Source organism: Vanessa atalanta, chromosome 19 (genome assembly GCF_905147765.1).
Source record: "Vanessa atalanta chromosome 19, ilVanAtal1.2, whole genome shotgun sequence".
In the NCBI taxonomy this organism is placed as follows: Eukaryota; Metazoa; Arthropoda; class Insecta; order Lepidoptera; family Nymphalidae; genus Vanessa; species Vanessa atalanta.
The window spans coordinates 8,860,611-8,876,321 of record NC_061889.1 but is presented as its reverse complement, the minus strand read 5'-3'; the positions used below and the strand labels follow the sequence as shown (position 1 = coordinate 8,876,321).

General features: G+C 33.4%; 1 protein-coding gene across 2 annotated transcripts in view; it reads left to right on the top strand.

Annotated features, from left to right (window-relative positions):
• LOC125071303 (atrial natriuretic peptide receptor 1) overlaps positions 1 to 15,711 on the top strand; it is a 141,978-nt gene that overhangs the window by 88,067 nt on the left and 38,200 nt on the right. For both annotated transcript variants that reach the window (XM_047681493.1, XM_047681494.1), the window contains one exon: positions 1,158 to 1,249. In XM_047681493.1, the coding sequence (XP_047537449.1) occupies positions 1,158 to 1,249 (92 nt within the window). The remainder of the gene's footprint in view (positions 1 to 1,157; positions 1,250 to 15,711) is intronic.

The following is a 15,711-nucleotide window of genomic DNA, read 5'->3' as shown; positions in this document are numbered from 1 at the left end:
AATGACTTCGAACACATGCGTATTATCTCACGCTGATTCTCCAATAAAGTTCTTTTAAGTTTCATATAACAATTCGTTTTACAAAGGAAAGGTAAATTCCTTTTTAAGTGCGAATTTCGTTTATATAATTATAATTATTACACTTATGGTATGTGGTCACCACCTACCATTAGACATTGGCGCTATAATAAATATTAACCATTCCTTACACCTATCTTGAAAATTAACTGTTTATTTCTTGTGCCATTAGTTACACTGGGTCACTCTCTCTTCAAACTGGAACACAACAATAATAAGGATTAACTACCAGTTCGATGGTAGAATATCTAATGAGTGGGTGGTACCGACCTAGTGCTTGATCACCACCAAGTACCACTTATAATAAAATCCTTAAAAATTAACATATTATTGTCGTAATAGTTCTTAAATCCACTGGACGAAATACTTCTCTCCCCTTAAACAAAAGGTATTCCTTCATTCAACCGTCTAATGTAAATTTTCTTACGATGTTTTCTTGCTATTCTGTATTTGAATCCGTGATATCCGATTGAGAACCTTGTCGTATCCATGTCCATTGTTTCTTTCTTTTATATTTTTAATTAAGATTAATTAATTTTGTTTTGTCTATTTAATGATTCATTGTAAAATATTCGTCTCTCAAATAATCTTTATTTTATTCGTATTCTCTATTAGTAATATTCTAATTAAAATATACATCAATTAAACAGGCTCTAACAGGCACATTTGACTCGTAATTCTACAGTACTTGGTGGACTTTGTGCAATAGTTTGTGCACGTATTCTCCCGCCAAATATCAATGATTATTATTGTTGTGTTCTGGTTTCAAGGGTGAGTGAGCCAATTTACAGGCACTAGGGAAATAAGATTTTAGTCCCGAAATTTGGTTGCGCATTGGTGATTTGAAGAATGATGGACCGTGGTGACCACTATCATCCAGCCATTTGCAAGTCCGTCCACATATATGACAAAGAAATTAAAAATTTTAAATTCTTACCAGTTCGAGAACAATAGTGATCATGTGATAAAATATATGTTTTCAATATTTAAAAACGATTTGAATGAGCTACCACAGCTTGGAATCGTCATGTTATTTCCACTGAACTATTACGCGTACTTTATATATTATTTATTTCCAGGCATAACTGGGGAAGTAATAATCAACAGTAATGGCGACCGCGTGGCGTCGTATTCTCTTCTGGATATGAACCCGAATACCAGCAAGTTTGAGGTCAGTATTTTTTTATATTTCAACGTATGAGTATGCAAATATATTTTATGTGAAGGGTGTTAGGAACAAACGTAAAGAATTTGGTTGAATAATTCAGGATCGTATTATGTAACATTCCGGATCTACATACCATAAGGAAAATAAAAGTATACATCATATATGGACTTATTATAAAATGTTACCTGTATTATATATTTCATACCAATTGATTGCCACTATTCTAACTAAAATTATAATTATTTGAGAGGAATGTGCAATACACAAATCAAATCAAATTCCTTTATTCAATATAGAAGCATTACACTTACTTAGTGATTGTCAAGTTAAACACTACGAAACTAATGTCTAGTTTAATTCTAAGTTACTAAAATAATTGTAAACTCATTAAAATTAAAAAAAAACTTTTAAGATTATATTTAGGTCAGATACACTAATATTTTTTTTTATGTAAGGTTTGTTTGTGTAGAGTATCAGTTATGTACTATTCGTAGAAGGACAATGTGTGTAAGTCGTATCCCAAATGTCAAGTTTACAGGAACCAAACAATAACCTATGTAAATACACAGGCTTAATATTAAAAATAAAAGTGCGTTTGATTGTATTCCCGGTCGTAATTAGTTTTGACCGGGAAGAAATCTGTCTGTAACATGTACATTCTCGCATGGTATGATTTTGTTTACGAAGTTGCGACTGGATTTCTATAGCATCATAATTGTCTCGCTTGGTTGGGATATAGAAGTCCAAACGCAGAGGAAATAGTTTTATTACGAACACGTGTATTGGGTTTCAATATAGAATAATATCAGGATGATCTAAAATATAAATAAGTCTGAACTATTACATATATAATATGGTTTGAAATTAGAAACGACTTTTGTAGAAGTATATGCTTATTCAGAAAGAAACTACAATCTTCAAATTTAAACATTTGACGAAATTAAAGAGCGTATAATTTTAACAATAACAAATATTTACGGTATATATTGATGTATGTTGCAAGGAAGACGCACTCAATTATAAATACGTTTTTTTACTTTACGACTGATCCATTCGTTAGTTATATTGATAGTGTATAGATCTGTTTACTGACGATCTTAATATTCGTGTATCGGCGTATGAGTGTTATAAATGCGAAAATCACACTTCCTGGTGTAGGTAGCTACTTTGTTCAATTCACCTCTGGAATGGTAAAATGCGGAGTGATGGTTGTATAATATAGCTAAAGTTGGAAAAATTAAAAGCCCAGGTTCAGCTCGTCTACGCAGGACATTTAGTGCAAAAGTTTGTGCGCAAGCACAGATGCACTCTGTATTCCCTCACACTCATAAGCTGATGGAACGGCCGATCCGACATGACCGGAAAGAGTTCCGGTGCAGGAATAATGGGTTTACGTGTTTTCTGAGGCACGAAAATGTACATTCTGTATATCAGCCTAATCCTAGGTTTGAACTCAGGATTATATGTTTAGCGATCTGCGACTATGTATCTAGCCACAAGACATACACAGCAACATCTCAGCCTGTAAATTTTGGTAATTTACTCTTGGGCTAAGGCCTCCTCTCCCTTTGAGGAGAAGGTTGGCGGATACAAATGTAGCAGAATTTCATTGAAATTAGACACGTGCAGGTTTCTCACAATGTTTTCCTTTACCGCCGAGCACGAGATGAATTATAAATACAAATTTAGTACATGAAAATTCAGTGGTGCTTGCCTGGGTTTGAACCCATAATGATCGTTTAAGATGCACGCTTGCTAACCGCTAGGCCATCTCGGCAATGGGGTCATCAATCAATATTGGACTAATTAAATAGAAATACCAGCCATTAATATATTAACCTATTGATGTCTAGTAAAAGTTATACCGATACGCTCGTCATGTAACGCTCTCTTTGTGTTATTGGATTGATTAGTTTTGACCGTAGATATATTCTCCGAACAAAATTACGGCAATCATCGTCCCCCTCATATCACTCTCATCAGAAAAGGTAGTCTTGACGGTAAATGAAGACGAAAAATAAATGAGCCAATGAGGCTTAGTAGAGAAAATGTTTTGGTCCTAATTATTTGTGTGTTCAAACACGATGGAATTCGTCGTTAGTTAAATAATGGCGGTATTTTTGTATTAATTTTACCTGTACGATGTGGGGATGTACAGATAATTATCTATATATTAGATGAGAACCCAGCTTCGGTCGGGTAAAATATATAAAAAAATATGTTTCATCCTTTGCTAAGCTTCGATCTATAATTTACTGTGGATAATTTTCCACCGAGTCTACCGTACCCTCGCACGAATTTTTTAGAACACACTTTCTGAACGCAACCGTAAACGTCAAACATGGCCGTCCATTGAACTGTCATGTCATTAAATTCTATGGATTTAATATCGAAATATCTCGCTTATACGAATTTTGCGATTAAAAAATTATTATTTATAATTGCGGATAGGTTTCGATCGGGTCTATCGTAGACCTGCACAAAATTATTAATATATATAGATTATTTTTATCTTTAAAAAGCTTTCCTCAATCTAAATAAATAACTATTATTAACTACCTTACCTTTTTTTAGTTCACTTATTTGTCCGACTATCCACCTGTCTGTCAGTCCGTTAAGTACATTTTCCTCAGGTACACGTATAGGTATAAAGTTGAAATCTGAGGTCCCTTGAAGCTGAGAAAATATCAAACGTCTTAAGACTAGGCAATCAAAAGATATGGCCGTTTATGACTCGTTTCCCTTACATACGCAAAGGGATTCAAACCCCATAGGGTACTTGTCGTTGACTGGAATCAAGATAATAGACCAAGTAGAGGAAACATTTCTATAAGCGTATATATTTCAGAATTGTGTGGTGGTACGGAACCCATAGTGTTTGAGACCAACTAGCACTTGCTCGGTTTTTTAACAAAAAAAATTAATCATTTTACAGGTAATGAAATAAAAACCTTAAACATTCACGATATATGCCACTATAACATACATTATATTCTTCGAGTTTTAATGGCGATCTTATTTCTTTATTTATTTCTCCGGACGTTACGACGGAGTTTCACGTCGACCTGTCTGAGTCACGTGACCACAGCAATTCGAATAAAATGTATGAAATGCAGAAAGCAAGCCTTTTATATGTTTCGTCCTCAAGCGCTCGTAAAGGAATGTAGTAAATATTTCCTCTATCAGTTATTTTAGTAACGCGTTCATATATAAATATGTATAATAACAGATCAAATTAAAATACATTTTAACTAAACACAGCTTAGGAATGTGGTAGAACCGGAAACGCATTAAGTATTTACTCTTAACCGACAGTTAAGTTAGGTAATTAAATAAAACACCAGTACACTATAATACATTATATTACACGGGAGTGTATACACTTCCAACTTCTAGACTCCGGGCTGCTACTGAGAATGTTTTAACAGAAAAACCAAATAACCTTTGATCTCGCCGATCTGGAGCTTCAACCTAGAACCTCAGGATCTGTGATATATCAAGCAATTAGACCAATGAGAAGTCATTCATTTTAGACACATAATATATGCATATAAATTACTATTTTTTTTATTTTAGAAGTGTTTTATTAACTAACATTAATATTCAGCTTGAAATCTATATTATATGAAATAAATTATTATAAATATTTTTTTTTACAATTCGTGACAACCCTATTATTAAATAGAATATCTAACAACAACATACTCTAATACATTGTATCAAAGTGCAATTTCACTTAGAGGGCGATGTAACTTTAGGACTTTCTTTAGGGCCAAAGTTGAACACAGTATAATTAATTAATTAATTTCATTCTTCTAGCTAGAATGATAGCGTAATCAGCATAGTAACTCACTAGGGATAGGTTAAAGCGGAAATTTCGTTTGGAGTTTTAATTCGATATTAAAAGAATCTGGAAACATCCCGAATGTTCCGAGTACCAAATTCGGGTCGGGTAAAATCACGGGTCAAAGATCAAATAGGTTATTTACGAATGTTTGCGATTATCAGCTAGCGTCTTTTTTAAATAGCTGAAATTTAATTAAATATTAAGATAAATGTATAATGTCACTGATATTCATGAGTATAGTATGATAGGTTTTAAGTTTTTCTAATTTTAAAGTCGGATCAAACGTTTTATGTAAGTTAAAATAGAACCGAAGGCACATGTTTGTGATAAAAAAAGTTGAAAAATACAGAGTATTTTTTTTTATGGTATTGGTTGGCGGACGAGCATATGGGCCACCTGATGGTAAGTGGTCACCACCGCCCATAGACAAAGGCACTGTAAGAAATATTAACCATTCCTTACATCACCTATGCGCCACCAACCTTGGGAACTAAGATGTTAAGTCCCTTGTGCCTGTGATTACACTGGCTCACTCACCCTTCTAACCGGAACACAACAATACAGTGTACTGTTATTTGGCGGTAGAATATCTGATGAGTGGGTGGTACCTACCCAGACGGGCTTGCACAAAGCCCTACCACCAAGTGAATCGTATGAAATCGGATTATGTAAAACGAATATAAATATCGTTTTAGATAAAAAATCGATAAAACAAGAACAATATTTCGTAGTTATATAAGTAGTAAAGGCCACCATTGAAATATATGTATAACACAGTAAGCTACAGAGTAATGTAACTTCCGGTAAAAACGTATAGGGACATAATCTTGTGTAATTTTTTCGGAGGACGAAAATAAACCGGATTGCGAAATTTTAAAGTCGTTCCAGTTTATTGAATTTATTTTTATACCTTATTGCATAACAAAAATTTAACAGAAGGTGAGCTTAACGAGTACATTCTCAACCAGACAACCTCAAAACGTGCATGAAAGGTTGTTATAGCTTTTAAAAATGAAAGTAAAATAAAAATATATGATAGTATTTTGATTCTGATTGTATCAGAGTTATTCAAATGTTTTCCTATAACCATATAAGTTCATCAATCTTGAAGCTTTATAAAGCTACAGTCAGAGTCCCGGGTTTCAATCCCAAGTCGGGATAATACCCACTCAACATATATTCCTTTGCCAAACGGTACTACTTGGAATTATTGTGTTTCGAAAGGAATACTTTCGTAACTTCAGACACAAGAAACATAAAATCTTAGTTCCAAGGTTGGTGGCGCATTGGTGAAGTAAGGAATGAAATATATAACAGTAAAAATTTGAGTTTATATATATAGTCTCTTATTTATCTTTGTATATATATTCATCGATAAATCATATGTTAAAATAATGTAAATGAAAGAGCCTCATGGGGTTCATAACAACATTTGCCCCTAATACTGTCGTACCCTCAAAATGAGTCTGAATATGTAACGAAAACTTAACATACAAAAGATCTTTTTTCGTCACGAATCCGTAATGCAAAAGGTCTGATGAGTTTCTAAGATAAGGTATGATTAATCCCTGTAAAAAGGGTTCTCTGTACGAATTAACAAGGGCTAATATTGTCAAAAGATATCCTTTACACATGTTACCTTTTGATGTCGCAACGAATATATTACAGAGATTATGTGTATACATTTATTGTAATTTCTAAGGATTCTGTCAATGTTATTATGAATTTAGTAACTTTATGGTATAAAAGACCGAAACCAAATAACGACGTAGCATTTTTATATTTACACTAGTTACTTTTCCCAGCTTCATACGTCTGGGATAATCAACGTAGTGAATGTTTTTAGCGAAAAAAAAACATATAACGAGAAAAACCTTATATTTGGTGCGTGTCCTTGGGTGTCAAGTATCAGACAGGCACCAAAGGCATATTCTTATTGATAATACGTTTTATTGATTTGAAATTGGTGGAAAGACTGGAAAATGAGCTACCTAATAGTGATTATTATCACTACCAAGTGTCAATAAATTTTAATCATCCTTTACATCACCAATGCGCCTCCAACCTTGAGAACTATGATGTTATATCCCTAGAGCCTGTAATTACACTAGCTCACTCAATCTTCAAAGCGAAATAAAGTATTAAGCACCCATTTCTGTACATTGGTAGAATATTCGAGTGGATAGTACCTAAACTCAGTACCAAAAATGTTACTAAGTGAATTCGTTTTCCGTCAAGAGTATACGGATTGAGACTCTATGTATGATGAGATAATACTCTATTATATTTTAATAAAACGATACCGTTAACGAAATTTCCCAATAATAGCTACCCATGCGAAGCTAATAACAACTCCATAATTATAGGGTTTATAAAATGGACATGAAAATGAAACATTAATATTTGAGTTATCAACTCGTTTAAGCCTCAGGTACGAAGCCGTTTTAATTTCAAGAGGCGTTGACTATGTGGTAAAGTTAATTAACAAAATAATGTTAGTTAAGCATAACGCATTAAGAGACCTTCATCCTTATCTCGTGATGCCATCTTTGCTTTGACTATTTTAGCTTAATAATTTACCGCTTGTTTCAAAAATAGTTAATATGAAAAATGAACCAATTATGGCTTATCATGTATATTATGTCAAACATATAAATGTTGCAAGTTACGACTTGGAGGTACGATGTACGATGACGTATATCGTGGCAACGAGAGCATCGAACTGCTTGCCGTCACGGCATACAAGCCGGTCGTACGCAGTCGTACCTCCAGACATCATCCATAATAGATGGACCCGTTTTAACCTCGGGTGCAAAAAAACAAGATGCCGAGCGTTGAGAGCGTCGTGCGTTGGTAGCGGAATGAAGATTTTGACCATTGATTGGACCATAGATGAGCCGCCCAGGAAGGTCACTAAAAATCTGATAGGTGGGGAGATCGTTAGAAGAGTGCTAGCACAGATCAATGGATATTAGATGTTTCTCAAATATTAATAATCAAAAATTTAAGCTAATCCATAATAACTATAACAACGAAACTGATGAGTTCTTTTTCAAATGTCACTTTAAAAAAACTCAGTTTTATAATATCATGTAAAATCTGATGATTTCCAAGGACGAAACCCTTACCCTATTACAGACCTCCAGGGAGATACTTTTGGGACATATCTATCGCATTCTGAACCCCGAATTAACTAACAACCCTAGATCCGCTCTCACAGCTGAGGTCAGAAATTGGCAAAGTATATCTCTAATATCATTTCATCCTCGAGAATCTTTCAAGAACTATTGATTTATAATTAAATTAGTAAATGTTGATACCGAGAAGAAACAAAACAACTAAAGTGACTTAGTTTTATTTGCAACGTGTAATATTATTTGAATGTAGGTTAATATCGTTTATTTTTGTCTAAATGGCTCATCGGCTCATAATGATCTCATTAGTGGGGCTTACAAGTAGAGTGTGTAGCTCTTAGCCGGGATAGTACAATTACGTATGAACATGTCTCAGTGACTTGTTGATATAAAAGTGTTGCTTAGTACTTATTTTATATAAATATTAAAGATACCAAAATATTTTTTAGGAATTTTGAAACCTTTGATTGAACCTATGATTATTTTGATGTCATTTCCTTGTCAACTGCAAGTCACTTCTACACTTCGCACCAATATTATGAAACCTTATCTAAATGAAATTTTTAATGTCAAATAGTATTATACATTCGTTCAGTTAGAATTTGAGTTTGATGTAAAAAATTTACTTTAATTTTGTTTACGTTTTTCATTCTTTCATTCCATATTCTTTTTATCTATATATTTGTATCAATGAGTTTATTTTTCCACAGAGTAAAAAAGTAAGTCTTATCAGATTAAGGGAACACAAGTGCTAGAATATGCTAAAATAATAAAGATATAGCTTCAACTTAGCGGTAGGCGATGGAGCAAATGGGCCACATATTGTGGTAAGTGGTCACCACAGCCGCTAGGCAATGGTCCTGTAAGAAATATTGACGAATGGTCAAGCATCGCCAATGTGCCACCAACATTGAGAACTAAGATGTTACGTCCCATGTGCTTGTAGTTACACTGGCCACGAAATCGTACCATCAAGTAAATCCTACGGGTCTCTTAAAAATATCAAAAGGCAAATAAATAAAATCAAAATAATATACTATGCTTAAGTAGGCTTTTGTAAGTAATTTACAGTCATTTTGCAAGATTAAAATAAATTAAAGTTACCACAAGTTCCAAATCTAGATTTCACTGAGAAGAATTGTCAAGAAACTCAGTATTTAAATAATTCTTTCGTATTGTTTAATATCAATGCTATTAATTAAGCCACCGGAGCTCGAATTAATTGGAACATCTTATAATTATCGAGAATAATGATCGGTTTAGATTTTCATTTGAGCACAATCTCAAATCTCAAAGCATTGACCGGTAAATGTCCCATTGCTGGGCTAAGCGCTCCCCTAACTTTAAGCAGAAGGTTTGGAACGAATTTCACAACGTTGCTCTTAGTCAAATTGGTTGACATGTGTCAGAATTTCATTGACATTTGACGCGCAGGTTTCTCCACGTTGTTTTCCTTCGTCGCCGAGCACGAATTGAATTATTATAAATACAAATTAAGGACATGGAAATTCAGTGTTTGTGGGCTTGAACTCGTAATCATCGGTTAAGATGCGCGCGATTAATCAACTAGGCCAACTCAGCACCCTTATATTTACAATTGACGATTTCCGTGATCGAGTAGTGTGTATACCGCTTTTCATGGGTACGCCACTCCAACGTCCCGGGTTCGATTCCCGACCGACTCGATTAGAAAAAGTTCATTAGTTTTCTACGATGTCTTGGGTCTGGGTGTATGTGGTACCGTCGTTACATCTGATTTTCCATAACAAAAGTGCTTTAGCTACTTACATTGGGATCAGAGTAATGTATGTGATGTTGTCCAATATATATATATATATATATAATTAATTCATTATAATTTACAAATTGAATGATATTATGAAATTATAATTTGTAAATAGGCTGTGAGCTCCCCTACGTTGTAACTCCGTTCGCAATCATAATCCTCTTACATGAGATAATTTGTCTCAACAAAAGATATATTGCTCTCAGAACGATGTTACTGGTTTCTTATATAATTATATTACGACCTAATTGTCGACAAGATATCATGAAGCATTTTGTACACGTTATGTATATGTTACTGTAAAAGCTCGAACTACGGTAAATCTTAATATTTTCCAATAAAACCTAAGATTTACCCAATAGGTATGGTAAATGTCCATAAAAATTTGGGATTCGAACTTTTACAACCATTCACTTGGTAAATCTTAGGATTTACTTGTTAGGTTAGGTTAGATTGGAATGGTAAACGTCCGTAAAAATCGTCCAGTTATACTAAAACATTTAGACCAACTCATGTCGGTAAATCTTAGGTTTTACTGGAAAATATTAAGATTTATCTTAGTTCGAGCTTTTACAGTAACATATACACGAGTTATTACTAAATACATTTACTATTCAACTTTATTAGTCATGGATCGTATCCTTTACAACTTAATTTTTAAACAGTTCAGCACGACCGATTTCTTTGAAAATATTCAAGTCCTTTCCTCTTACATGACTACCCAAAAAGAAGTGCAGTATTCTCTGGGTTCATGGATGTATGTATGTGATTCTTTATTTTATTTGATATTTATTGATCAGATTTGGACGTATTAGGTAGCATTAGAACCATTACATCGTTCCAAAGGACACTGCCTTGAAATATATTCAGTCATTCGATCAGATCAGTTAATGATAGAAATATCTAGTAACTTGTTAGTAGTCTGACCCGGATTTTGAACTGCATATACCGAGTTCCTTCAGTATATGCAGCCTTATTACTAACAAGGTAGTCTAAACAATATTAAAGACGTTTGTACAAAATATTCTTGCGAAGTTATATTGGAACAATAAAATTAAACACTAGCAACCGTTTACACTCGAATGTATAATTAACCACATATTCGAAACTTGTAAACCAAACGACATTAGACCGGATTCAACTAGTTTAGTTTTAAGTAGTTTTCTAATTGTTGGGTTTGATAGTCTGATATAACTAGAGAAACATCTAGAACAGCATAATTCCCTTCAACGTGTATTAAGACAATTCTGACGCAACTGTAATTAGTTTTTTTCATAAAATAACTAAAAATTTTTTTTATATGAACGCGACTCAGAATTTTAAAATTGGAACACATCTCTTGTCCATTGGTGGTAGGCTTAGGCACATCTACCACCAAGCAACAATACTTAGTCGTGTTCTGGTTTATCGGATGAATTTTTTTTTGCTATCGGCGTTAAGCTATTTTTTAACAGTGGTGACCTTTTACCATCAGGTTGGCAATTTGACCATCCGCCTACCTATAGCAAAAAAATATTATCTGAAGCCTTTAAGGATAGATTAAACGAGTGACAATGAAGTAGCACAATTATACGGCAGACACGACAATACGATCAATACGACGCGTGCTTAGAATAGATGCATTTTGCATGTGAATATAAGTATTGTAAGGCAGATCTATTATTATACACAGACTTTATAAGATGCTTATGTACTACGTCACGTTCATATACGTCTACGTCGTATCGGTGAATAGAACACCCTGTATAATACAATTTCATTTGCAGTGAAAGATGTGCGACTTCTTTGACACGATAGAATACAGTTTCAAGGTCAAATTTTAGTAAAAAGTTTTTGATGCAAAAAGATTTTATTTGTTACGTCTCTTTCATCTTTTGCCTGTGTTTTTATTTTTAATTGACTCCAAAATGGGTTGTATGTTTAACTCTTGTAGTTTTATTGTCTTCTCTATATAGAATAAAACAAAGTCGCTTCGCCGTCCGTACGCTTATATCTTTTGAACTACGCCACAGATTTAATTACGGTTTTCATAAATAAGCAGAGTGGTCTAAAAGAAGATTTATATGTACAATGCGTGCATATTATAGTACTAAAAGCCGATAATTTTTATGTGTGTTCTGCAAGCTAAACGTTGCATATATACCCTTATTGAACCCATGTGACGGAAGCTAGTCAATGTATAAAATAACATTTAGCACCGTTTGTTAGTTTTTTAAGTCATAATTTTTTTTCTAGTTTCATATATGAATTTATTTTCATTGTATGAAAATCTACCTCAATTTAACGATTGGTTTATTCCCTTCATTAAACTAATTTTACAAGGATCGGTTTCAGTCCAGCGCCTTCATTATGCTCTGAATGTTATCAATAAATGATATCGTTAGTTTGAAACTTCTCTGTAGAGATTTCGACTGTTGTATAATTATGAGGTTGAGATGTATATGAAGTCAGCGATAGGCTGTTTGGGTTCGTTTTAATACTATAACATATAACTTTACCGCTAGTATTACGTTAATCTTGAGCAAAAAAAAATACTATTTTTTTTTTGTCTCTGCCTTTGGTTCGATGAGATATATATATATATACATATGTGTAATACTAGTAGAGAATATTCGCTATTGTTTTATTATATTTTACTAGTATATGATAGATAATTCATATTGTATCTAATAAAATTTGTAACAAAATTCGAATACATGATTTATTGAATTCCAACCACCAATGGCGCCGTTACGCAGTGTTGTCTATATGTTCGTATCGAAACCGCGTTGCAGCCACTCGTGGCATCCGCCTGGCACCGCACCGTAGTCATAACTAAACCGCAATGGACAACGCCAGCTACTCTATAAAAACTTTGATTTTAATAAAATTAAGCCTGTATATGTTCCACTGTTGGGGCTTTGCCGACTAAAAGTTTGATATAAAATAAAAAACAAAAAAAAAAAAAAAATTTACAGAACTATATAAAGTTAAGCTACCACCGGTTCCAAATGTAAATTGTACTAAGAAAAACCGGCAAGAAACTCAGTAATTACTCTATACTCACGGTAGATAATTAAAAAGTAAAATGTAATTATATATATTTTTTGTAATTTTATATGAATGCAGATGGTAGATGGTAGACTATATTTAATAAATATATTTATCATACTATGTTATATTGGTAAGCGAAATTGAAAATGGGTCACCTGATAAAAGGTCGCGTTTGCCCAATCACAATCACTTACATTGCCAATACGACACCAACCTTGGGCTGTAACTTAGATGCTTTGTCTCTTATGCCTGTAGTAACAATGACTCTATTAATCTTGAAACTGGAATACAACAATACTGAGTACTGTTGTTTGGCGGTAGAATATACGATGAATGGGTGCCACGTAACTCAAAACCTACTGCTTACAACGTCGACGTCGCTGCGAAACAACATACAAGAAGCCTTAATATAGAAGTAAAAATCACGTGGAATCATGAACTCAACCTCTCATATTTTCGATTGACTTAATTAAATCCGTTATATATATTTGAATTTTTTACATTTGTTAAAACCATATATATTTTTTCAAATTAAAATATTTCTATGAAAAATTTATTGGTTTGTGATTTTTTTAATTTAATGTATTTATTTAGGTGTTGTGTAACTGTTTGGTTATTAAATAAATAAAATAGAATAAATTAATTAACTAAAAATCCATACAGATGTACATAGGTATATATATATTTTTTTTTTATGGCATTGGTTGGCGGACGAGCATATGGGCCACCTGATAGTAAGTGGTCACCACCGCCCATAGACAAAGGCGCTGTAAGAAATATTAACCATTCCTTACATCACCTATGCGCCACCAACCTTGGGAACTAAGATGTTATGTCCCTTGTGCCTGTGATTACACTGGCTCACTTAACCTTCTAACCGGAACACAACAATACAGTGTACTGTTATTTGGCAGTAGAATATCTGATGAGTGGGTGGTACCTACCCAGACGGGCTTTCACAAAGCCCTACCACCAAGAATAATTAAGTAATTACTACAATTCTATAATTTCAGTGAAATTAAATGAAAAAATGTTTATTTATAATAAATTCTAATGCTATTTTTTGCAGTGACTTTAAAAAATAAAATACTAAAAAATATTCTCATATTATATTTAATTAAAATGATCCTGAAAGAAATTCGAATCTTAAGCCGTGTTTTGTCGGGTAGCCAAAAATGTGTAAAGAAACGGCTATAGATTTCTTCAAAGGTATTTCAAATTAAATCTTACCTAAATAGGTGATCGCAAGCAATTTTGTAAATTTTCAAGATAAATTAAATGGACGACTGGAATGTAAATTACACAAAGGACGCAGTAGATTTTATTTAACACTTGCTAAACTTACGGCCTTACTTGCGCGAAATTTATCATTATCCCCCCAATTTTACCTATTCAGGGGGTGAATTACGAAAGTAGCCTATGTCCTTCCCTGAGACTCAAACTATCTACAGACCAAATTTCATCTAAATCGGTTTAGCGGTTTAAGCGTGAAGAGGTAACAGACAGAGTAGCTCTCCAATTTATAATATTTGTATAAATATTTTACACACGTAGTAATCTTACACACACTTTCAACATTAAATACAACATTAAAAGCCTGTAAATTTCCCACTGCTGGGCTAAAGCCTACTCTCTTTTTGAGGAGAAGGTTTGAAACATATTCCACCACGCTGCACCAATGCGGGTTCGTGGATAGCATGGCAGAATTTTGTTGAAATTAGACACATGCAGGTTTCCTCACGATTTTTTTCTTCACCGCCGAGTACGAGATGAATTATAAACACAAATTAAGCACATTAAAATTCGGTAGTGCTCACCTGGGTTTGTTTCCGCAAACATCGGTTAAAATGCACGCGTTCTAACCACTGGGCCATCTCGGCTCTGACAATAAAATAACAATTTATATTTGCGTCATGCTCAGGTATTATGTATTATAATGTTTTTTTTTTAAATATATAAATGTAACTATTGAGTAAATTGTAAAAATACTCAGCTTCTTGTCGGTTCTTCTCGGTAGGATCTGCTTACGAAACCGGTGATAAATTTACATTTGGTGTAACACCCTGAGCTTGTTGAATAAAGAATATTTTGATTTCGATCTTGTAAATATTAATAAGTCATAAGTCGCGAATACTTTGCAGCTTACAATTTGAACCTTATGTAATAAACATACGTCCTTTTGCATTGACACTGTCTTTCTAGTTCAATGAACTACTGCTGGTATAATATTTACTGATCGAAATATAATAGAAACATGAGATGGAACAAATTGCTTTCTTTTTGGTTTATCTCGACATGACGTGATGATTTCGTAGGTTCTTGTTATGAAGTAAATGTTTTCTACCGAACCACTTCAATTGCGATGCAAGGATAAAGTGCTCTATTATCACAAGTAAAGTGATCCATTTAGCTTTCATTTTTCTTTATATTGCACTTATAATAATAATATCAGCTGTAAAGAGAATATATAACGTGACTTTATATTAAAAACTTAAAAATTATGTTTTGTTTTTATATTTTTAGTGCTGAGTACATTTATTTAGTCTTAATATTGTTTATGTTAATTTCTCCAATGTGACCGCCGCTTATAGAATAAGAATACTCTAGTTCCTGCCTAAGTAATAAAAAAAATTACGGACAATACTTCAAGCTTAGGAATTTTCAA